The 22618-nt window shown below is 39.7% G+C and overlaps 1 protein-coding gene across 3 annotated transcripts in view; it reads left to right on the forward strand.

Annotated features, from left to right (window-relative positions):
• Positions 1-19103, forward strand: part of Ptgfr (prostaglandin F receptor) — a 33219-nt gene extending 14116 nt beyond the window's left edge. For all 3 annotated transcript variants that reach the window (XM_005357489.2, XM_026783868.1, XM_013350109.1), the window contains one exon: positions 17262-19103. In XM_005357489.2, coding sequence (XP_005357546.1) covers positions 17262-17564 — 303 coding nt within the window. In that variant the 3' untranslated portion in view covers positions 17565-19103. The remainder of the gene's footprint in view (positions 1-17261) is intronic.
• The last annotated feature ends 3515 nt before the right edge of the window (positions 19104-22618 follow it).

The raw sequence follows: 22618 nt of genomic DNA on the forward strand, positions 1-22618 counted from the left end.
TCCTCCTCCTCCTCCTCCTCCTCCTCCTCTTCTTCCTTTTTATGGAAAGGTTTCCCTTTGTAGATCTAGCTGTCCTGGAATTTTCTGTGTAGACCAGGCTGGCCTCAAACTCACAGAGGTCCCCTGCCTTTGCCTCCAGAATGGGGAATTAAAGGTATACACCACTGTGTTCACACATTTATTTCCCTTTCATCCAGTATGTTCATCTTTTCATTTTTTCCTTCACAAAATTCTACACAATTTATCTGAAGAAATCTGATGTCCTGTTTTTATTGTACTGGTTGCATTCTGGAATTCGGTAATAGTAGTTTCCTGTGTGCTTGGAAACAGCATGGGTTAGATGAGAAACCTCTTTCCATATGCTTTATTATAGCCAGGGTCACCTGTGCACAGCCCCTATTTCACCTTGGCCCTTGTTAGTCTGAATGGAAGCTATGGCTGCCTTTATCACACCACAGACAGTCAGGGACTGAGTTACTGTCCCCCCTAGAGTGCCAGGGCCCACTTTACACTGCGGTCCCGTCTCCCTACCACCAAGCCCCTCAGCTCTTTGCACTTTCTTTGGCAAGGCTAGTAGACGTGGAAGGTGCCACGAACTGGCCATGCTGATGGAATCAGGGCATGAAGAATGAGTCACTTGCTTAAACCACATAGGTCATTGTTTCTCAAAACTTACATTCTTACAATAAAAACTGGTTTTACAATGTCAAATTAATTTAATATGTGATTTTTGCCAATGCGGTAATTTTGTCTGTAAGTTGCTGGCACGAACAGCATAGCCACGTAGCACTGAGTTGGCTTGCAGACTGTCCCAAGCTATCTTTGTGTTTGGGTATAGACATTCCTGAAACGCATCTTTCAAGCAAAACAGGTCAAGATTTCCTTTCCTCTTCTCTCATCTCTCATGTCTTCAGTGCCTTTTGGTTGGCGCTTGAGGCTGGGAGCAAAAAACTCAAATATGGTCAGAAACTTGCTTCTCTTACACAGCTGCAACTTCCTATCCCTACGCCACAGCCTGTATCTGAATAGATGCTTTCTCTGCGAATTCAGAAAATGTGAAGGTAAATTAGACGAGGGTCAGAGAGTGGAAGAGTGTGGATAAATCCCATTTTAAAAGGTTGTTTTTAAAGAACTTGTGGGAGCTTGGTGCTGACCACAGTGGTCCTCAGTACCTGGAATTACCCCATCCCTCTTGTAGTCCTGAACGGTTTGGGTTCAGTGTTGCCCAAGACCTGTGTATTAGTAAGACACTTCTGAGAATTCCTCCCAGTGTGGCACACCCTAAGGGTTTGCTTAAATAAGAAATGTTTCTTTTCAGAAAGGCTTGAGTAGAATTGCTCATAGGAGGAATAAAGCCGTGTGACGATCTCCATGTCCCTTATTTCCTAGAATTTCAGTTCCTTTCCTAAGTGTAACTAAGAGAGCAACAGAAGGCTCTGTTGTCCAATGAATGGAGAGTATTTCTGATGTAGTTTAGAGTCATATGTTTCCAGTGATCTATTCAACCTTTCTATTCCTGAGATAGTAATTTAATTGCATTTCTCTCTTCCCTATAATTTTACCACTAGTAGTTCCCAGAGTTTACAGTGTGTGATCCTCCTTTCCCTATTCTGAGTTCATCTCAGCTCTTCATCCAGTTTTGCCAAGGTTGGTAGACTTGTATGGTGTTGATGATTTTGGTCATACCAATGAAGTTAGGGTAAGAAGAAAGACCCACCTTAAACCGTAGAGGTCATATCTATCTCCAAATGAGAAAAGTACCCACCATCCCAAAAATTAAAATCAAAACAAAACAATCAGTCAAACAAAGAAACAAACATCTAAAGTCTTTATAAAAATCAGTAAGTTCAAGGACTTCTGTAGGGTACGTGGTGGTTCTTTTCCCCACCGAAAGCCCAAAGCAGCTAAGGCCAACTCTTTCTTATATCAAGGGAACACAAACAACTACTTTGGTAATGAAAAAAAGATGAAATAATTCTAAATGTGTGACTGTGGGCAGAGGGCTTTGCTTTTCAACACTGACCATTCATGCTAAAAGTGTTTTCTGGGTATGAAAGAAGAGATGAAAATCATCTCTAAGAGTATATCACCTTGAAAGGTAGAGGCAGGAGGATCAGGAGTTCATGGTCAGTCTTAGATATAATTAAGTTTAAGATCAACCTGGGCTACCTGAGATTCTGACCAAAAACAAAACAAAACAAAAAAAAAAAGAAATAAAATAAAACAAAAAACCTCTCCCTCCAAACTGCACCCACCCCAAACCAAACCAAACCAAACCAAACCAAACCAAAACAAAACAAAACAAAACAAAACAAAAACAACAAATAAAACAAAACAAATCAACAAACAACAAAATAATATGTTGCTACAGAACATTAAATTAATTGAATTCTTCTTTTAAATTGTAATCCTGAAATTCTTGATTTGCCTTTTATTACCTTTATTGTATTTTCTATGGAACCTGTGCTGATTATTCTAGCTTACATTTATTTCACATTGAATGAAACAGATCAAATTTGATCTGTTCCTAGTGTGTTTGTTTGGTGACTGCCTGTCTCTCAAGTTAGTGGAAACTCCTTAGTGACAAGCCAACGTCATCTGTTTCTCCTTTGCTTCCTTTGGTGCCTCGTACGTGGTTTGGAAAGGACCAAGGAAAACACAGCTCGTCCTTTAAAATCCTTTAATCACAAATAAAAATCCATGAAGGAAATAATATCCTTATGGCAACGGTTATTAAATGTCCAGGATGTCATATAAGGGTTTTGTTGAAAAATATTTTTTTGAAGAATGTTATAATGTTTTTGAAATATAACTATAAAACTGTCATTGCGGTGATTGTTTTGTTTGTAAAGTTCTTGTTTAGAAGTTTTGTTCTAAGAATTCAGAATTAATGAATGTATTAAGAAACACCCTGCATGCCTGTCTCCTGCTGTGTACACAGGCAGATAGGGCTCAAAGTACCTTATAGATGCCAACCTATTGAATCCCACAGTGTTCTTCTTATACTTGTCCTCACACACACAGAGCATTAGTGAGGATTTGGAGGGCTTAACCCAAAGGATGTAACAACTTACAAGGTCTGTATTTAGCACTGTGACATATTATCCAACACAATTAGTCACTCATTATATCTGAAATTTTAGTTAAAGATAAAATATCCCCAGACAAAGGCCAAAGGTGTTCTGACACAAGGAAAATATAAAAACTTTGATTTGACTGTGATTTGTGGAGAAAAATAATGTGACTAAAAAGAGTGTTCATTTTCATTCTATTGTTATGATAATGTAGGTCTGACTGAAGGGTTGTTGGAACAAATCTGCTAAAATTAGCACTTAAAATAATTTTAAAAATTATTCTCTTCTCGTTTATAGACCATGACATTTCCTAGTCTCTCATTTTTCCCTCCTTGATCTAAACTAACCTCTAATTTACCTGAGAAAACCTAAAATTTCCAAATTTAAAAACAGTCAGTCCTGTTAGTTGGCACTGGATATTAAAATCACTCTTAATGTTGTAAGGAGTATTTTGGTCTTTGAGAAACATCGTTACCTCTGTAATTGGAATCTTAAAACTCCACACAGAGGTCATAAGTCCCTGTCATGTGTTCATAGTCACCCAGAGGTCACAGGTCACTCCCATGTGTTTACAGTTACCCAGAGGTCACCCTTGACTGTGTTCATGGCGGACCAAGACCTGCCAGACTTTGATTAAAACCAGAGGAAGGTGTGAGGGGCCTGGTGTAGCATTTTGGTTAAAACAAAGCAAACCTTTCTCTTGTTGTATTCATCTCACTTCGAATAGAATGCTCATTGGCCCAAGTGTCTTGAACCTCTGATGACTTTAGAATCAGCGCACTACTGCTTGCATTCATACCCAGATGCGTCTGTATTCAGAGAACACCATAGTTCTTTGTGTGTGTGTGTGTGTGTGTGTGTGTGTGTGTATGTCTTCTATGCATATCCATAGCTGTGCATGGGAAAACCTGAGCTGCGAGGCTGCTCTGTCTTCATCTTGTTCCCTTGAGGCAGGATCTCTCACTGAATCTGGAACCAGGATGGTGGTCCATGAGCCCCAGGGATGCTCCTGTGTCCCTCTTCTGAAGTGGTAGGTTTATAGGCATTCATGGCAGCACCCAGCTTATGTGAATTCTGGTATCCGAGCTCAGGTTCTCATGATTTCACAACCCCATCCTGTGTGTGCATGTGTGTACATGCATGTGTGTATGTGTGTCTACGTGCACACGAGTATAATGTCCCTTGTAGATCAGAAGCTGGATCCTGAAGCTAGAGGTACAGACAGTTATGAACCACCCGATATGGGTTCTGGGAACTGAATTTGCAATAGCAGTACTTGCTCTTAGTTGCTGAGTCATCTCTCCAGCTCCAAGCTCTTGATTTTTTGAGTGGATCCAAAGGTATTGCCTTAATGAAAACACATATGTAAATTTAATGCTTATAAATATCCACTCATTTATTCCCTAAATATTTCCTCAATGCATTCATTTGTCCGTGTTTGTTCAAGCTAAGGCTATGCTGTGAAGTGGTCAGTATCTCTTGCCTGTGAAGGGTAGGTTCTTCTGTGAGTGTTGGTCACAGAGTGTGATGGCCAGTGTAGAGAGGGACAGGGAATAAGTTAGCACACAAATTATCAGGAAGGTTTTCAAATTATGGTTACCCTGAGTTGGGGTTGGTATAGGGATGTTTTAGATTAGATGGCACAGATAGTGCATGTGTAAAAGAGCACAGTTCTGTTTTTCCTACTTTGGTCTTGCATTCACCTACCAAACATTTGACAGTCACTAAGTGCAGAGACCTCAACTGTGTGATTTCTGTCACTGAGCCTCTCTGTCACTGCTGACTCCAAGCCTATGAATACACTCAGTCCATCTCAGTGGGGGTATGAAGTGAATCTCCTTGGCCCGTGTTTCAACCTCTACACCTGTGACGTCAGTTCCTATAGCTTAATGTCTGCTGCAGAATTTGCTTACCCCCAACTGTGAGCATACTAACCACATGTCCCTTAACAAATTATTAAGAGTATGTGAAATTCAGTTTGGATAAAGATGGATTAAGGACCATATGTGTTTTCACATATTATCCAGCTCTAAGCATCTAATAAATTAAGTACTACCTACTCCTTAACGCTATTATGGCCCTGGTTGTAAAATTCTGTGGTAATTGAAAGGCAGTGACCAAATACCTCCCGCTGACATTTTCACATGTGTTACATGGACATATAAACATGATTAAAAATAAGATCTTAACTTCAAAGGAATGTGTAGCTTATTTGTGTGGAGGTATGGGCAGGATTAACTCTGTTACAGAAGACCCATGGCCTTTCGAGGAGCTCATTTTCAGAGGAAACTTCCTCCATAGGAAGTCAATACTGTGTTCTTGGCCATAACCCTTGACATTGGGCTCATTTAGCCTCTGTTTTGTGAAATGAGTTCTTACCTGTGTTCTCTTTGAGAAGGACCTTTTGAGTTTTATTGTTAATTCATGAACTTTCTTTTCTTGCATGGACTAAATGACCCTGTCTTCTCCTCATACATTTCTTTCCACAACGGTAGCAAATGCCATTAGAAGTTCATGCCATATCCCAGTTTTTTTTTAATATGAGCATGCTTAATAAAATCAAATCTTCTCTATGGTGCCAACTAGACTTCATTACCTTTTGGGAGTTTAGACTTCTGGGGTTCAGGATTAGAGGGATTTTGTATCTCATACTAGACACTAGTTAACCCCGTCAGGGAAATCTGGATGCCAATCCACTTCATCATCTGTATTAGTTGACTGGAATCCAAGGCGTTGGCTCTATTTATTTTCTCTTGCATGTTTCTAGAGAAACCATATTGTTTTAAGTGAGGCCATTTTTGTGGCATTACTTGCAAAACCTCTCAAGAATACAATATCTTTCACATAACTGCAGAGCAAGGGCTTGGCTTTCTGGTGTTACAAATAATACCACAAGGCCTGGCAACTTGATAGAAAGAAGTAGCAGAAATAATATAACGGAAAAAAGGCTGGTAGGACTTGAGGTTCAGTTTCACACAGTCGTGCAAACAAGAAACTCTCTGATATTCGTTGATTTCTCCAGAGGAAGAGAGATTTAGTGTTACAGAGTGACAGGAGAATGGTGGATACTGATTGCTGGCACTATGCTTTCGATTTGGAAATGGTTATAAAATACACACAAAGGTTTCTCTGTTGCCCTTCTTGAATGTCTTCACAATTTAAGAACAATTTGGAACTGATAACTGTCTTTTCATGTTTATTTACACAGCATCACTGTGGTAAACTGTGTCAAGGTTCTGGAGAAAGATATTGGGCTTTGACACTGTCTTTTGATTGCTCCCTGGGGCCCTAGTGTGAACTTCCAAAAGAGCCTTTTAACTCTGTCATTTCCCAGTCAGAGGTCAGGTCATGGCAAGGTTTCCAGGGCGCATGTGTTTGGAAGAAGTCCGAGCTCATACATAGAGAAGCATCTAAGCTGTAGTTTTGACCCTGTACCCTCAGGCAGGATAGGAGGGCCATCCTGCTGGTTGGGTGCTGGCCATAGATTAACTGCCTTTTTAAATCCTCTCCACCAGAGCTGTAGACCTGTTCTTTATTCTGTTATTTCCTTTTGTTCTCTGCAATCTCTGAGTTGTCTTAACCTTTGTGCCATAGCTGTGCTGTTTTCCCTGACTATCCTTAGATGGGAGAAATGAGTTTTTCTTTAAGAAAGTGTATGTGTTATGTATGTTTATATATGTGTGTCCACATGTTACACACCCATTTGTGGAGGTCAGAAGTCAACTCAGATGTCATTCCTCAGATTCCATCCACCTTGGGTTTTTTTTTTTTTTTGTAAGATAAAATCTCTCTTTTATAGGCTGGCTAGGCAGCCTATTCCTCCTGCATAGACCGCTGCCATTGCCCTCTGCTGGGCGCCACCAGGACTCTGCAGCCCAAATCCAGACAGCCGAAGTAGCACAGAGTGTGCTCATTTGCTCCTCTCCACACTGTTGCCTAGAGGCAGGGTCTCTCACTGAACCGTCTGCTCTTTCTGCTAGGCTGGTTAGCTTGTGAGCCTTCAGGATCCACTTCTCTCTGCCCCCAACCCATGCTACAGTTAGAAATATGCCCAGATTTTTGAGGGTATACTCAGATTTGAACTCACGTCTTCATAGTTGTTGAACAACAGTGCTTTTCCCCACTAAGCCATTTTCTTAGCCCCCAATGACATTTCTCGGAAAGCATTGCTATAATTTGGATCTTACTGTACCCTACAGGCCTATTTGTTGAAGCTCTGGTCCATGGTAAAAGCTTTGGGGATGGTGTCTAGTGGAAGGCTGTTAGATAATTGTAGGCATACCTTTGAGACTCTAATTCCTGTTCTGTTACTCCTTGCTCCTAGATGTCACTAGGTGAACAGTTTTCTCTGGTTTGCCACCAAAAGTCTTGGTACCTAATGACCATGGATTGAGACCTCTGACCCATGTCTCTACTGTAGAAACCACTGTGAACTTAGATATTTCAAGGAAATACACAAAGTGTAGCATTCCATGGCCAAGAATTTTAGACTATATGTACTTTATACGTATATAAATTTAGACATCTATCTATATCCATACATAGATAGATAGGATGGGTATTCAAAGTGCTGAAAATTACATAGGCAAAGGCAAATTTTATCAAAGATTCAAGTCAACAAGTAGTAATCTAAAACATTAGTATCTATCATGAGTTATAACTCTCAAAGAAGAGGGATTTCAGCTTGCTACTCCCCTCTGAAGAAAATTAAAAGCACAGCTGTAGGAGTGCATGGTAACATTCCTGAAATCTTAGCATTTGTGGAGAAGAAACAAGAGGTAAACACAAAAAGAAATTCAAGGCTGGTTTCAGTTACATGGTAAGTTTAAAGCCATCCTTGGCTACCTAAAACCTTGTGAAAAAAATGAGAAATAACCAAAGACCAAACTAAAGCATAACTATATGACCCTAAATGGGTTAGTTCAGATGCTAAACACCAATAACTTATATTGTCTTATCATAGTTACTCATTAAGTAAATGGATGAAAAAATCATAACTAAAATTATTTAAATTAGTTTGGCTGACTGATCAGCAAGGGCCACTTCCTGGACAGAAGCTTGTATGCATTTTGTTTTTCACTATACTTCAGTTTTGTTTTAGAGTCAAGCAGTCCTCGTGTCTCATCCTGGCTCAGCTCCTTCCAGCTGTGCAATCCACTGTTCCATTTCCTTGTCTGGAAAGAGAATATAAAATTACCCAGAGAGCTGTGGAGAGCACATGTGGTCTCTAAGCTTGGGATGGCTTTTTGAAATCCTTCGTTTCTCTAAAATTTATGACTGTCTTTTTATTTTTAATGGGACACCCATTTCATTAAGAGTGCCCATCAAACGACAAATGATTGTATTAGAGCTTAGAAATGCTTTGGGCATTTTTTTCAAACTACTGCAATAACAAACCACTGGGGCAATTGGAAATTTCTCTCTGGAAAAACATTCTGTGTTTCAGGACAGATGGCTTACCAAAACACCTTATTGGTACCGTCTGCTTTTGCTATACAAGGCATGTTGTAAACAGTCAAATACAGTAGGATTTGCTCATGAAACAAAGCCTTTCTAGTCCTGTGACCAGCTTCCAGCTCGTCATTTTCATCATAATTCATACACATGGTGTTTGTGATCGCTCTGGTTGTGCCATAAAAGATAAACACTTCTTGGTTAGGATGAAAATGCCTGTGTCTATATTTAGAATGTAAACAGATTTTTATATTAACTGTGGGTTTAATAGCAGTCAGCATTACTGGAAACCAGAATTCACAGTGCCATAAAATGCATGGTTAAAAAAAGTGCCTCAAATTCTGGTAGGATATATGCTAGCTTTCTTCTACTAAAACTGATTTTTTAATTGTTTTTTATTGAGCTCTACATTTTTCTCTGCTACTCTCCCTGCCTCTCCCCCACTCCCTTTAGCCATCCCTCAAGGTCCCCATGCTCCCATTTTACTCCAGGAGATCTTGTCTTTTTCTACTTCCCATGTAGATTAGATCTATGTATGTCTCTTTTAGTGTCCTCTTTGTTTGCTAAGTTTTCTGGGATTGTAATTTACAGGCTTGTTTTCTTTGCTTTATGTTTAAAAACCATTTATGAGTGACTACATGTGATAATTGTCTTTCTGTGTCAGGGTTACCTCACTCAAAATGATGTTTTCTAACTCCATCCATTTTCCTGCAAAATTCAAAATGTCATTTTTTTCTGCTGTGTAGTACTCCATTGTGTAAATGTACCACATTTTCCTTACCCATTCTTTGGTCGAGGGGCATTGAGGTTGTTTCCAGGTTCTGGTTATGACAAACAATGCTGCTATGAACATAGTTGGGCACATGTCCTGGTGGCACGATTGAGCATCCTTTGGATATATACCCAAAAGTGGTATTGCTGGGTTTTGAGGAAGGTCGTTTCCTAATTTTCTGAGAAATTGGCACACTGACATCAAAAGGGTTGTACCAGCTTGCATCCCTACCAGCAATGCAGAAGTGTTCCCTTTACCCCACAACCTCTTCAGTATAAGTTGTCATCAGTGTTTTTGATCTTGGCCATTCTTACAGGTGTAAGATGAAATCTCAGAGTTGATTTGATTTGCATTTCTCTGATGACTAAGGATGTTGAACATTTCCTTAAGTGTCTTTCAGCCATTTTAGATTCCTCTGTTGAGAGTTCTCTGTTTAGGTCTGTACTCCTTTTTTTTTTATTGGATTATGTGTTCTTTTTTGTAGTCTTATTTTTATTAGAACATCAATTTAGGAGAGTATTTCAATTACACATTCAATATACTTGTAGATAAGCAATAATTTCAGCATAATGACTCTTACTATTCTTAGGAAAATGATCATTTTTTTGACAAATGCTAGATGGACTGATCTGAAGACTTACTTTTGCATACAGTCTTCTAATGGGAGCTCACCAAATCCATCGGACTGGGACTGAATGAGCATGTGATCAAACCAGACTCTCTGAATGTGGCTGAAAATGGGGGCTGACTGAGAAGTTATTGATAAAAGCACTGGGACTTGTTTCTACTGCATGTACTGGCCTTTTGGGACCCTAGTCTATTGGATGCAAAACTTCCTAGGCCTGGATGTGGGGGGGGGGCTTGGACTTCCCACAGGGCAGGATTATGTGTTCTTTTGATGACCAGTTTCTTGAGTTCTTTATATATTTTGGAGATCAGACCTCTGTCTGATGTGGGGTTAGTGAAGATCTTTTCCTATTCTGTAGGCTGTCATTTTGTCTTGTTGACCATGTCCTTTGCTTTACAGAAGCTTTTAAGTTTCAGGAGGTCCCATTCATTAATTGTTTCTCTCAGTGTCTGTGCTGCTGGGGTTATATTTAAGAAGTGGTCTCCTGTGCCAATGCGTTCGAGTGTACTTTCCACTTTCTTTTCTATAAGGTTCAGTGTGGCTGGCTTTATATTAAGGTCTTTGATCCATTTGGAATTGAGTTTTGTGCATGGTGATAGATATGAATCTATTTTCATTCTACTACATGTTGATATTCAATTATGCTAGCACCATTTGTTAAATATGCTTTCTTTTTTCCATTTGATATTTTCTGCTTCTTTGTCAAAAATCAGTTGTTCAAAGGAGTGTGAGATTAATATTCGGGTCTTCTATTCGGTTCCATTGGTTCTTCTGCCTGTGTTTATGCCAATACCAGGCTGTTTTCAGTACTGTAGCTCTGTAGTAGAGTTTAAAGTCAGGGATTTTGATGCCTCCAGAAGTTCTTTTACTGCAAAGGATTGTTTTGGCTATCCTGGGTTTTTTGCTTTTCCATATGAAGTTGAGTACTGTTCTTTTGAGGTCTGTGAAGAATTTTGGTGGGATTTTGTTAGGCATTGCATTGAATCTGTAGATTGCTTTTGGTAAGATTGCCATTTTTACTATGTTAGTTCTGCCTACTCAAAAGCATGGGAGATCTTTCCACTTTCTGGTGTCTTCTTCAATTTCTTTCTTTACAGATTTAAAGTTCTTGTCATACAAGTCTTCCACTTGTTTGCTTAGAGTTACTCCGAGATATTTTATGCTATTTGTGCCTATTGTGAAGGGTGTTGTTTCTCTGATTTCTTCCCCAGCCCTTTTATCATCTGTGTACAGGAAGGCTACTGATTTTTTTGAGTTAATCTTTTATCCTGCCACATTACTGAAAGTGTTTGTGAGTTGTAGAAGTTTCTTGGTAGAATTTTTGGGATCACTCATGTAAACTATCATATCATCAGCAAACAGTGAGAGTTTGACTTCTTTTCCAGTTTGTATCCCCTTAATCTCCTTTTGGTTTCTTATTGCTTATTCATATATATATATATATATATATATATATATATATATATATAGAGAGAGAGAGAGAGAGAGAGAGAGAGAGTAGGCAGAGCCAAGAAGACACTATGTAGTTGCTGAAGGAGAAAGTCATCTGCTGGAATCTGCTGGAATCTTGCTGGCAGGCCATGGCCTCATGGTGATGCACAGATTAATAGAATTGGGTGACTCAAGATATAAGACCTAGCCAATAAGAAGCCTGAGCTAATAGGCCAAGCAGTGTTATAGTTAATACAGTTTCTGTGTGATTATTTTGGGCCTGGGCAATGGATAAATGAACAAGTAGCCTCCATCCACACCAGTACTTGGTGGAGGGAATGCACTGGGGCCCTTAGTGTTTGGAAGTTGACATTTACAAGCTATTTTGCGATCAAATACATTTGAGGTGATTTAGCTCTGCAGATTGATCCTGTTCTTACAAACAGAATCTTTAAAAAAAGGGAGTTGCATTGCACACTTAACAACCTCAGGACATGAAATCAGGGGCCAGACTCAGCTATACATTGAGTTCAAGGCCAGTCTAGGCAACATACTGAGACTTTGACTGAAAAAAGTAAAATAATTGTGACAATAACCTGCACGGGAATAATTCTTACTTTTATGCAGTTCCAGAATAATAGTCATATGAATTAATATAAATTATAGGAATATATTATATATATTTAAAAATATAAAATGAAAATTACAGACTCTGGCAGACTAAATCTTTTTGTAGATTTTGTCATTATTATTTGTTTTTTCAAGACAGGGTTTCTTTATGTAGCTTTGGAGCCTGTCCTAGAACTTGCTCTGTAGACCAGGCTGGACTCAAACTCACAGAGATCAACCTGCCTCTACCTCCTGAGTACTGAGTTTAAAGGCATATGTCCCACTGCCTGGCAATAAATGTTTTTGAGTATGAAGATTTTTCCCTGACTAAATTATATAATTTCCATATCTCAATCATTTATTTGCTGAAAACCCTTAAATTAAGATTTTACATTTGATGGGTGATTCTGAGACGCGACAGAAAGAGTATAACAGGACAAGGTGAAAAGCCAGCAGCAATACACGCTTCAGCTCAGTTCTTCATGGTGCCTACTTGCATCTATGGAAACTTTTAACAAATGGTAATAAAACATATTCACAGCTTACAGAGGGGAATCCCACGTCATACTGGGAAGAGTTTCTTTTATTATATGTGAGACTGGGTTCTCATTGAGTCGTCATGATCAGCTTTCTGTACTTAAGAGTAAAATGTGAAGATTACCCTCAGGTGACAACGTTATGAAGCATGATAGTTTGGCAACTAGTGGGTTGTGCTTCTTTATACCCAAGTGATCTGTTGGAGGACTGAGCAGCCTTCTCTAAAGCTGACAGAGACAGAATGATCTGCTTAGGTTAAGATAAACTGTGATGTGAAGTCAAGCCTGGCGAAACTCCTGTCTTAGTTATATTTTCATTGCTGTGAAGAACACCATGACCAAAGGCAACACAGGGAGGAAAAGGTTTATTTCACTTACTTTTCCATGTAACAGTTCGTCACCGAAGGAACTCAGGGCAGGAATTCAGAGGAGAGGACCCAGTGACAAGAGCTGATGCAGAGGTCACAGAGGGATGCTACTTACTGGCTTGCTCCCCATGGCTTGCTCAGTCTGCTTTCCTATAAACCCAGGACCACCACCCACAATGGGCAGGCCCTGCCCCATCTGTCACTAAGAAAATGCCCTATATGCATGCCTGCTGTCAGATCTTATGAAGCGAATTTCTCAGTTGAGATTCCCTGCTCTCAGATGACGCTAGCTTGTGTCAAGTTGACATAAAACCAGCCTGCCTAATCTGCTTCAATGACTAGACGAGAACTCTATGTAATTTTCACAAACGTCATTCATATGGAAAGCACTCTTGTGACCATTCCACAAAGGCCTTGGTATCTAAGAATAGGGCATTTCTCCAGGAAATGATTTGATTATATATTCACTTAAATCATTTAAAAAATGCTGTGCCAAGGAAAAAAATCAATTCTACATCTGAAGGATGCGAAGTTCAGAACGGCTCAAACAATAGCCGCATTTTTGTTCTCGTGTGCGCCGGTCAGTTCCAGGATCTCATGCTTGCTCTGCAAGTGTCTAACCACTCAGCTGCAGCTCCAGCTCTTTAAATTAGTTAAGCGAGAACAACTGATGAGCTAATGTAGTACAACATTGCAAAGACAAATGTATTTCCATGCTGGTGTTTATAAACAGCCCTCCTTGTAGCAACTTCCCCTGTCTTTACTGTGCTCCATGCAGCATTTTTATTTGTTTGTTTGCTTTTGAGACAGGGTTTCTCTGTGTAACAGTTCCGGTTGTCCTGGAACTCACTCTAGACCAAGCTGGCCTTGAACTCACTGAGATCCGCCTGCCTCTGCCTCCTGAGTGCTGGGATTAGAGGCATGTGCCACCACCACCCGGCTACATGCAGTATTATAACTGCATCATGTTGGTCTCTCCACTTAGAGACGTTATACGTCCCAATTCACCCAACAAAACCCGATTATCCTAGTGTAAGTCAGGGGCTAGACAAGAGTCTCAAATTGGTCAGACAAAAGAATGTGCACTTGAGATGACAATAATTTAGTGTGATGATTGGCTAGATAACAAAGCTAAGTTAATCATTTGTTTAAAAGGATTTTCCTTAAGTGTTGCTTCAGTATCATGGCAATCTTGCATAACACCTGGACAGTCTGCAGTGAGATCCATTCACTGCTAGATTAGTGTGTTTCTTGGACGCTCAAAGAGACAGAAACATAAACACACTTTTGAAATTTGCTGTTACTGTTTGATTTTGTCTTCTGTTTTGGGGACAAGGTTTTACCACATAACTCAGGCTTGCTTACACTTGTAATGTAACCCACGCTGCCCTCAAACTTGAGATACTCTGGGTCTAGCCTTTCAAGTGCTGGGATTCTGTGTCATCATTTCTGGTTTACCACTGCTTTCACTTCTAAATGGCCATTGGAGTCCTGACTCAGGTCAACACACATGCAAACACAGAATATATGTTGGTTTAATATTTTCCATAGCAAAACTTTAGCTAACATGGACTCATTCCCCATGTGTTCTTATTCTTTAGTAAAATTGTTATTTCCACAAACTCCCAGAGCTGGGAGAGGTACTGCTTAATAAAGCAATGTGTAAGCCCACTAAAATATTATTAAATTACACAAAAAACAAAGGAAAACCAACGAAACATTGATAAATACCTCTATAGTTTTTATTGCATGCATAAAATGCCGTTTCTTTTTCAGAATTGAGATCATATAAAAATCATTTGGTGACTTACTTTCTTTATGCTAACACTAAATCCCAACACCAATTCCTGCGTATAGTCCATTATGACCACAGTTTATCCTTTGTTGGATACCATGATTGCTCTAAACCATCAGTGATGTACTATTATCAATAACATCATAATTGGTGTTTTCGTTTACAGGAATAGTCTGCCTATATTTTTCTTGATGACTACCTAACTAATGATCCGGCCCTGGAGTAACTAACTGCTCTTTGTGGCCAAGGCTACCGTGTACAGCGGAGTTACGAATGGCTGGGCACTGGCTCTGTGTTCTAGAGAGAGGCTAGGACATGGGCCCTTTCAGCAGATGACTGACTGCCTCTTCGCGGTCACCTGGTGGTCAAACTACTGCTCCAGGAGAGAGGCGAGTCAGAGGGGGGCCGCCATGTCACAGGCTCTCTCAATGTGCCTGTCTCCAGCACAAGCCTGGCTTTTTGATGCGATCGCACGGAGAACGTTTGCTCCTGGATTTACAGGGCTGTGTCTGGCTGAGCTTTGAGATACCAGGGGCATGGTTTATTCACTAATAGAAAGTATATGCTTTTTATATTTGTAAGGCAAGATAAATATTTACTCATTCGTTCTTGAACCAAAACCAATATAATAAAATTCCCACAGAACAGGTGATAGATTTCACAGGGTCTGCTTTATTCAGCCTGTGCTCAATGCCTGGCTGAAGGAGGTAAATGGGTATTGGATGAGTGAAGATGAAAAGCAAAGTGAAAACACCGCATTCCAATTGCCCATCAAGTCCTGGCCCTTTTCTGCCAAGACTGAGACCCCTTTAGGTAGGTTTCTTCGGCCATATTGCATGGTTAGGGGAAGCAGTAACGGAGGCTGCATCTGATCCTGGCGCTCTCTGCAAGATACACTTTTCATTTCGTTGGTTGCAACACATTTAGGTCTGCAGCTGGATTCATTATTTTCCTGGAAAGGAAGCTGTTTCCCAAAGGATCTGCTTGGGATGAAGATCCTGTTTCTTTTGAGGGGTATCAAACTACCCTGCAATCCCCATTAGCTTATGCTGCTGCAGAAGCACTGAGAAAATACTGGACCTTTGTGAGGAGTGGGCCAAGGTCTCTCGGGTGATCAGTTGGCCTGTGAGGCACAGCCTCAAGGAATAAAAACGTGAATGAGTTTATGAGGTACATTTTAAGTGTCGACTTTGTACTCGGTAATAGAAATAAAAAGAACTCAAAAATGCATAGACCAGTTCAGGATTGGCATGTGTTGTGAGTGGCTAAGTAGGCATGGATAGGAACCAGAACCACCTCAGCTCCAAATTCATTTTGATGGGATGATGAAAGAGAGGTGAGACTATTCTTACGTGAAGGTTGTGGAATAGGTAGGAATTAGTGACCAGAAAAAATATGGCAGAGTATTTTAAAAGAAAAGCAATTTGAGCTGATGCTCAGAAGGGTGCTATACTCTTGGGACCAGTGAGGCCTCCCAAGCAGTGAGAGCAGAGGGTTTGTCCCTGTGATCTGAGGTTGTGGGGGTCAGGTTTTGGGTGCATCATGCAGCAGCCACGGTGGAGTGTGCTGTAGGGACAATGAAGATTTGGTTGAAGGGCCCCACCCTTCAGACATTGATGCCGTTGATGTGAACAGAGACCTCTCTTTCCTACAACAGTCTTGGTATTTTTTCATTTAGAATGCTCAGGTTTGCTCTATAATCTTGTAATCCAGATGGCTCAATGGACCAAATGTATTTATAACTTTTCTGAATTATCTTCTATTAATTTATTTGTTATCCATTTTCATAGACAGGATATTTTCAATATTCTCTTATTTGGTACTTTGTGTGTGGTGGTCAAAGCTAGACTTGGTGATTTGTCTTATTTTAATATAGGATGACGACCAGTCCCACAAATGGTCTTTACAACAATGTATACGCAAAATGGACACAGGACACCAAAATAGACATTGTTATGGCTAAGCCACCTTTGATGTAGAGAGTCATTTCTACAAAGCCTTTGGAAAGTTCCATGCAGACTCCTGGGAATGTATGCTGAGGAAAGATGGGAGATGAAGAAAAGTAGGATTGTTGGTATCAGGTGAAGAGGCTGGTAATATTGTAGCTACTAAAGGGAAATTCTAAAGTTCTTTTTCATTTTCTTTTTGAGACAGAGACTCTCTATGCAACTCAGACTGGCCATGAGCTCATGATCCTTAGAATACCAGTATTACAGTGTCCAGCAAAGTTCATTGTTTTAAAAACTTATGTATAATTTATTTGTTTAACTATACTTTCATTTTCTATTGAATAAGCAAATGTGTGTTTATTTAAAATTTGTATTCCCAGAAGTATAAGGCTAGTTGCTGATATCAATATTTGTTCCCCCGCGAGTCTGTTTTATACAGTGGAATATCGTTTTTGTAGTGTTCACGTCAATTTGAATTAAAATTGCACGCACAATTTACACTATATTTCCCCAGTATTTTTCAAAATAGCAGTGCTTTGTGGGATGCGGTACAAAGGTCATGTCACATCTGTAGTCAAGTTGAAAACTATGGGACCAAAGAAATGCCTGTGACCAACAGCTTTCCCTGTTTTTCTTATTTTCTAGGTAACAATGGCCAACATTGCAATAAATGGAAACAATTCCCCAGTGACCTGTGAAACGACACTCTTTGCTCTCCGGATGGCAACGTGGAATCAGATCTTAGACCCCTGGGTCTATATTCTGCTGCGGAAGGCCGTCCTTAAGAACCTGTATAAGCTTGCCAGTCATTGCTGCGGGGTGCACATCATCAGTTTGCACATCTGGGAGCTCAGCTCCATCAAGAATTCCTTAAAGGTCGCTGCTATTTCTGAGTCTCCAGCGGCAGAGAAGGAGAGTCAGCAAGCATCTAGTGAAGCAGGACTGTAGGTCGATGCAGTGCTGGAAGGAAATCGGGGTGGGGGGAGTTTTGGAAACATCTCAGTCGATCCGATCGATAGCCTAACTGGAAAATTTGGACTGCGGTGTATGGATCGGGAGTACACTGGAGGGACGCAGCTTCTGGATTTGTTGTACTGGCTGCTGCATGGTTGTGCATTTTCACTTGTTTTTGTCAACAGGAGGTAGACAGTTACAATGCGGTGGAGTTGAGTGGAATGCAACTTTTGAGTTTAGTTGTGTGACTTGTGTTTTTGGAATAAGTGAATCTGTTGAAGCCCGATGCCAATGAACTTTACCTATTTTCCAAGATACCTTAATGCTACCTATACCATAAATTGGTCATTTCATTGACTTATAGGCTAGGCTCAAAATGACAAAAGACTCAGTTGTTTGTGTGTGTGGTTCTTGTCGGTTTACCAGTCCACATGCCCTTGGTTAATGTCTGCGTGACCATGACAAGTGGGGTGCACAGTGGCTTGTGAAGACCGCTACATCTGCTGGGTCAGCCTGACCCAGTGAGGCTGGTGAGCATGGCCGTTTTTGTCACAACTGACACGTGTCCTTGCTTGCGCTGGTTTTTTATGAAGGCCAATTATTGTTTGAAGAATTTTTTTTCTATAAAGTAATTGATTATCAGTGTTTAAGTGATCTTCTTTTCCTCTGAAAATTGTAGAGAAGCATAGGCTTGATCTTAGCTCAGATTCAGCTCCTGGTAGCACACCCACTAAGCCTCATCGTGGGCTCTGTACACCATCTAGATCCCAGTGGTACATGCCGAACACAGGGCAAATATTGCTTTATCTGAGATGTCATTTCCGTGTCAGAGAATAAAAGAAAACCAATCAAACAAAGTCTGTCTGCAGCTAGTGTGTTTCTGCTTTACAAACACAGGCATAGGGAGTTCTGCTGACAGCAGTTTCACCGAATCTGCTGGACCACATTTTCAAAGGCCCGTGATATCCGTGTTGGAGGGGAAGGATCTGAGATTAGGCTGAGTTGGAGACCTATTGTTATAGTTAAACAGAGACCAAGGGACAAGACTCTGTCCCCAAGTTTCCCAGTCATAATTCACACTTCTTTGTTTGTTTGTGGAATTCAACAGAAAGAGTTTTGGTTTTGGTAGTCATCCGGAGCATTGTAGTGACTAGGGTTAGTGGTTATGTTTGACAAAGAAATGCATTTTTATATTTAAAAAGTCCTTGCTTTCATCAAGTTTGGCTGTTTTTAAAAATACAACTTCCCCCCTCCTTTGCTATGTGTATGGGTGTTTTGCTTGAATGCCTTTCTGGGCATCATGTATCTTTCCGGTGCCTATTGAGACCAGAAAAGGGCATCCGAGCCCTTGGGACTGGAGTTCCAGATGGTTGTAAGCTACCATGGGGGTGCTGGGAATTGAACCCAGGTTCTCGGGAAGAGCAGCCAGTGCTCTTAACCGCTAAGCTGTTCCTCCAGCCTCTAAAACTTGCTTTTATCTGTAAACATGATTTCGGATTCTAGAAATTCTGAGAATTTAATAAAACTAAATTAGTACCTTTATACATTTCTGCTTTTGATTGATAGTTTACATTAGCTATGATTACTGATTTTGGTAAATTCTCATGAGTAAATTAAAAGAAAATCAGCAAATAGCCTTTTGAAGACATAAAGGAAATTATTTGTAGTGAATTTGCAAGGAATAATACTATAATTATGCAACAATCGTAACTTAAAGACAATAAGAACATCAACAATACAATTGATTCTCATGTAGAGAATGTGTCAGATAATAGACAACAATGTCCTTCTGTAAATTGGACCTGACATTGTGAAAGGTTGTGCCCAGTTTAAACTTAAGCTGACAACCATGTGTTGGATATTGTGGTGTACATATGTATACATGTATGTATGTGTGTTCAAGTGTAAATGTATTATGTGTATGAATTTGTGTGTCTGTGTATTGTATGTGCACATGTATATATAACGCATATGATTGTAAAAAGCCATTACAATTTGTGATTGCTGTTACATTACAGAAATGTTATCATGTTGAATTTCAAGAGCACTTACAGCTTGGAAAAACTTCTGGATGGTTCACTTATTTTCAGAACCGATATTTATTTCCAATAGCAATAAGGCATTGGCATTCTATAAACCACAACATGAAGAAGCCAGTCTCCATCTGCCCTCATCGTAGTTGGTGAAGCTTGGCAGCGCACATGTCTGCATTTCAGCTGGGGAAAGACACAGAGAAGAAGTTGCTCTGAGGCCCCGGGTCCCTTCTCTGTGAACCCCTTTCATGGCTATGCTATCACCCTGCCCATGTGCATCTGCAATGAGACCATCCTGTAACATCATAGTGTGGTGGAGGCAAGGCTCCCGGAAGTGGCAAAGGAGTTAATCTCTACAGATTTTGTATAATTTATCCATACTCTCTAAGCCTACTTTTTGGGCAATTTAACTGATCTTAAGATGAGGCTAAACACACAGTGTAAATATTAAAAATTGGAAAAAAATTAATGTATACCTGAATCCAAAACTGTCCTTGTCGCTGTTGTGTTGGGTAATGAGCTGACCTATTGCACAGTGTGTTGGGTAATGAGCAATGGAGGGAAGCACTCACTGGTAACTCCTGAGTTATCAGTGTATAAACTGAGTTTGTTCTTATTCATATAATAAATAGTAGAAATGTCTCCAACATGCTCACAGATGTGAGTGTGTAAGCTCTGCTTTGACATTTATAATCTGTCTCATGAGGTCACCTACTGTATGTACCTTCACACACTATCCAAACACTGGTTTCTGGAGAATAACATTCTTACAGGCAAACAAGCACTAAACATGTCCGACCTTTTTGGAGTCTTTGTAATTGTTTAATGAAAATGGGATAAAAGGCATATCACTTTTTTTCCAAGAGAGCATACTGAATTGAATTAGTTGTGGGTACCGACAGAAAACTTGCTACTTGCTGGTGGGCTTCATGAGGTGACAGAAATACTCTAAAGACAGAACGTACCTTTTAATTGTATATGAAGCAGAAAATTCCTAGATACTAACTCGCACATAAATGAGTATTTGTTATGCAGAAAATAGTTTTATTTTCTCATTTTCAGTCTTAAAAGTCCATTCTGCCTTGTTTTTGTGCTGAATGTGAGGTTAGGAGCTAAATAAGGGTACTCACTAATATATATATATATATATATATATATATATATATATATATATATATATATATAATGAGATTTTATGGAAATGCTGGGTTGCCTGCTTATGAACTGCTTTCTAGGATCTGAATATAAAAACTGGGATTGTACATTTTCTTAATTCATTACCCGGTTCTCAGAAGGATTTTTCACTTGGTAAATAGTGTTGGACTTCAACTCATTACTCACACTTTTCAATTGGAGAAGAAATGAGTAGTTCCTTTGTTATGCGAAGGAATGTGTTTTGTGCTATTCACACTTGTAGTAAAAGAGTAAACGATAATAATATGTATATACTATTACTTGCATCAGTATGAGCTGCATGCTGTCTAAAAGCTTTGGCTGGCTTGAAACTTTAAATGGCTTTGTGATAAGCATGGGCTAATATTCATCACAAAAGGTTAGTTGGCTTTAGGAAGTCGTACAGATGTGGGACTCTCCATTGATATTTGTTGTTACGTGGTGAACACTTCAATTTTCTTTTTATGCTTTGGTTTCTTATTCCATGCCCACTCATCTGTGTCATTTCTGGTTCTTTTATCTGAGCCTCACTTCCCCTACAGAAGTCCACCATATCAAACAGCTTTAAATGTCAGTGCTATAACCCTTACAAAGGCTTGCACCTTGCCCATGGCTCCTGTCTAGTAAGCAATCTAGTCATTGGACTCACTTCAGAGAACTCAAACTTGAATTACCACCATTATACATTGCTATGTACATCACATGGTTTGTGGTGAGATAGGAAGGTATTTAGCTTGCTGGACCTGTTGTACCAAAGAGCCACACTGAGCCGAGCCAGTGACGTTAGCTGGACTTTTTCTTATGTTTGCAGAAGCTTAGAAGGATCAGTGTATGGTTAGGGTCTGTCTCCTTGTCTTGTAGATGTGTCTTTTCCCCTTGTCTTCATGTGATCATCGCTCTTTGAACACCTATGCCCCTGTTTTTCCTGAGGAGGACAGCCACAGACAAACTTTAATAGGATTCATTCTTGTTATCTTTTTGACCTTAGTTACCATAGAAAGACCTGACTAACAAAAATAATTATAATATATGACAATTGGAAGGTCACAATTCAATTTAAAGCAGCAGTACAGACAGTGACATCGAGATGCAGCTACAGTGACTGACACACAGGGACCAAGTCTTAAATATTGGTGTGCATATCTTGAAGATGCGCGATTTCTTAAAACAAACCGCTGTGACCTGCTGTATTGACTGGTTTGGTAAGTTTGGGGTTGTAGGGGAGGAATGTATTTTGTAATTGGATTTCAGATGAGGGTATCAGGCAATGCTAGTCTGAAGAACACATTTTGGGAACCATTGGTATATTTCTCCTTGAGCATGCAGGTAACCAGCCAAATGTTGCAGCATGAAATGCACAAAGAACAAATAAATGATCTATGTAACAATGCAAAATTTCATCACTGTTTCCATACTGGCTGTTTCATACCTAGCCTAGTTTTCTCCCCAACTCTAAGCAAATTGATCAGGAAAAAAAATGTCTGCCAAAAGAGTACGGACAAGAAGTTGTATAAAAACAACCCAAGCAGATAGTGAGACAAGGTTTAGCTGGTCTCTAGTCTCTTACTAGTTTTAGAAGGATTATTCAGAAAACAGATGAAATTTGATTACTAAACTCTTAGAATATTATTTAAAGTTTGACTTCATAGCTAAACGTTTCTTTTTTGGGTCTCTCCCTCCTCCTTCCTTCTTAAAAGAATCCGAGGCCATTTGGATTGATTTTATGTTTTCCTTCCTATGATTCCAATGTTTACAATATTTCTTTTCTTCTTTGATCTCGGTATTTTCCACTCTTGTTTTAGTCCAGTTGGTTTTAAAATCACTTCCCACCAAACTAAAAAA

This window comes from Microtus ochrogaster, chromosome 21 (assembly GCF_000317375.1).
Source record: "Microtus ochrogaster isolate Prairie Vole_2 chromosome 21, MicOch1.0, whole genome shotgun sequence".
In the NCBI taxonomy this organism is placed as follows: Eukaryota; Metazoa; Chordata; class Mammalia; order Rodentia; family Cricetidae; genus Microtus; species Microtus ochrogaster.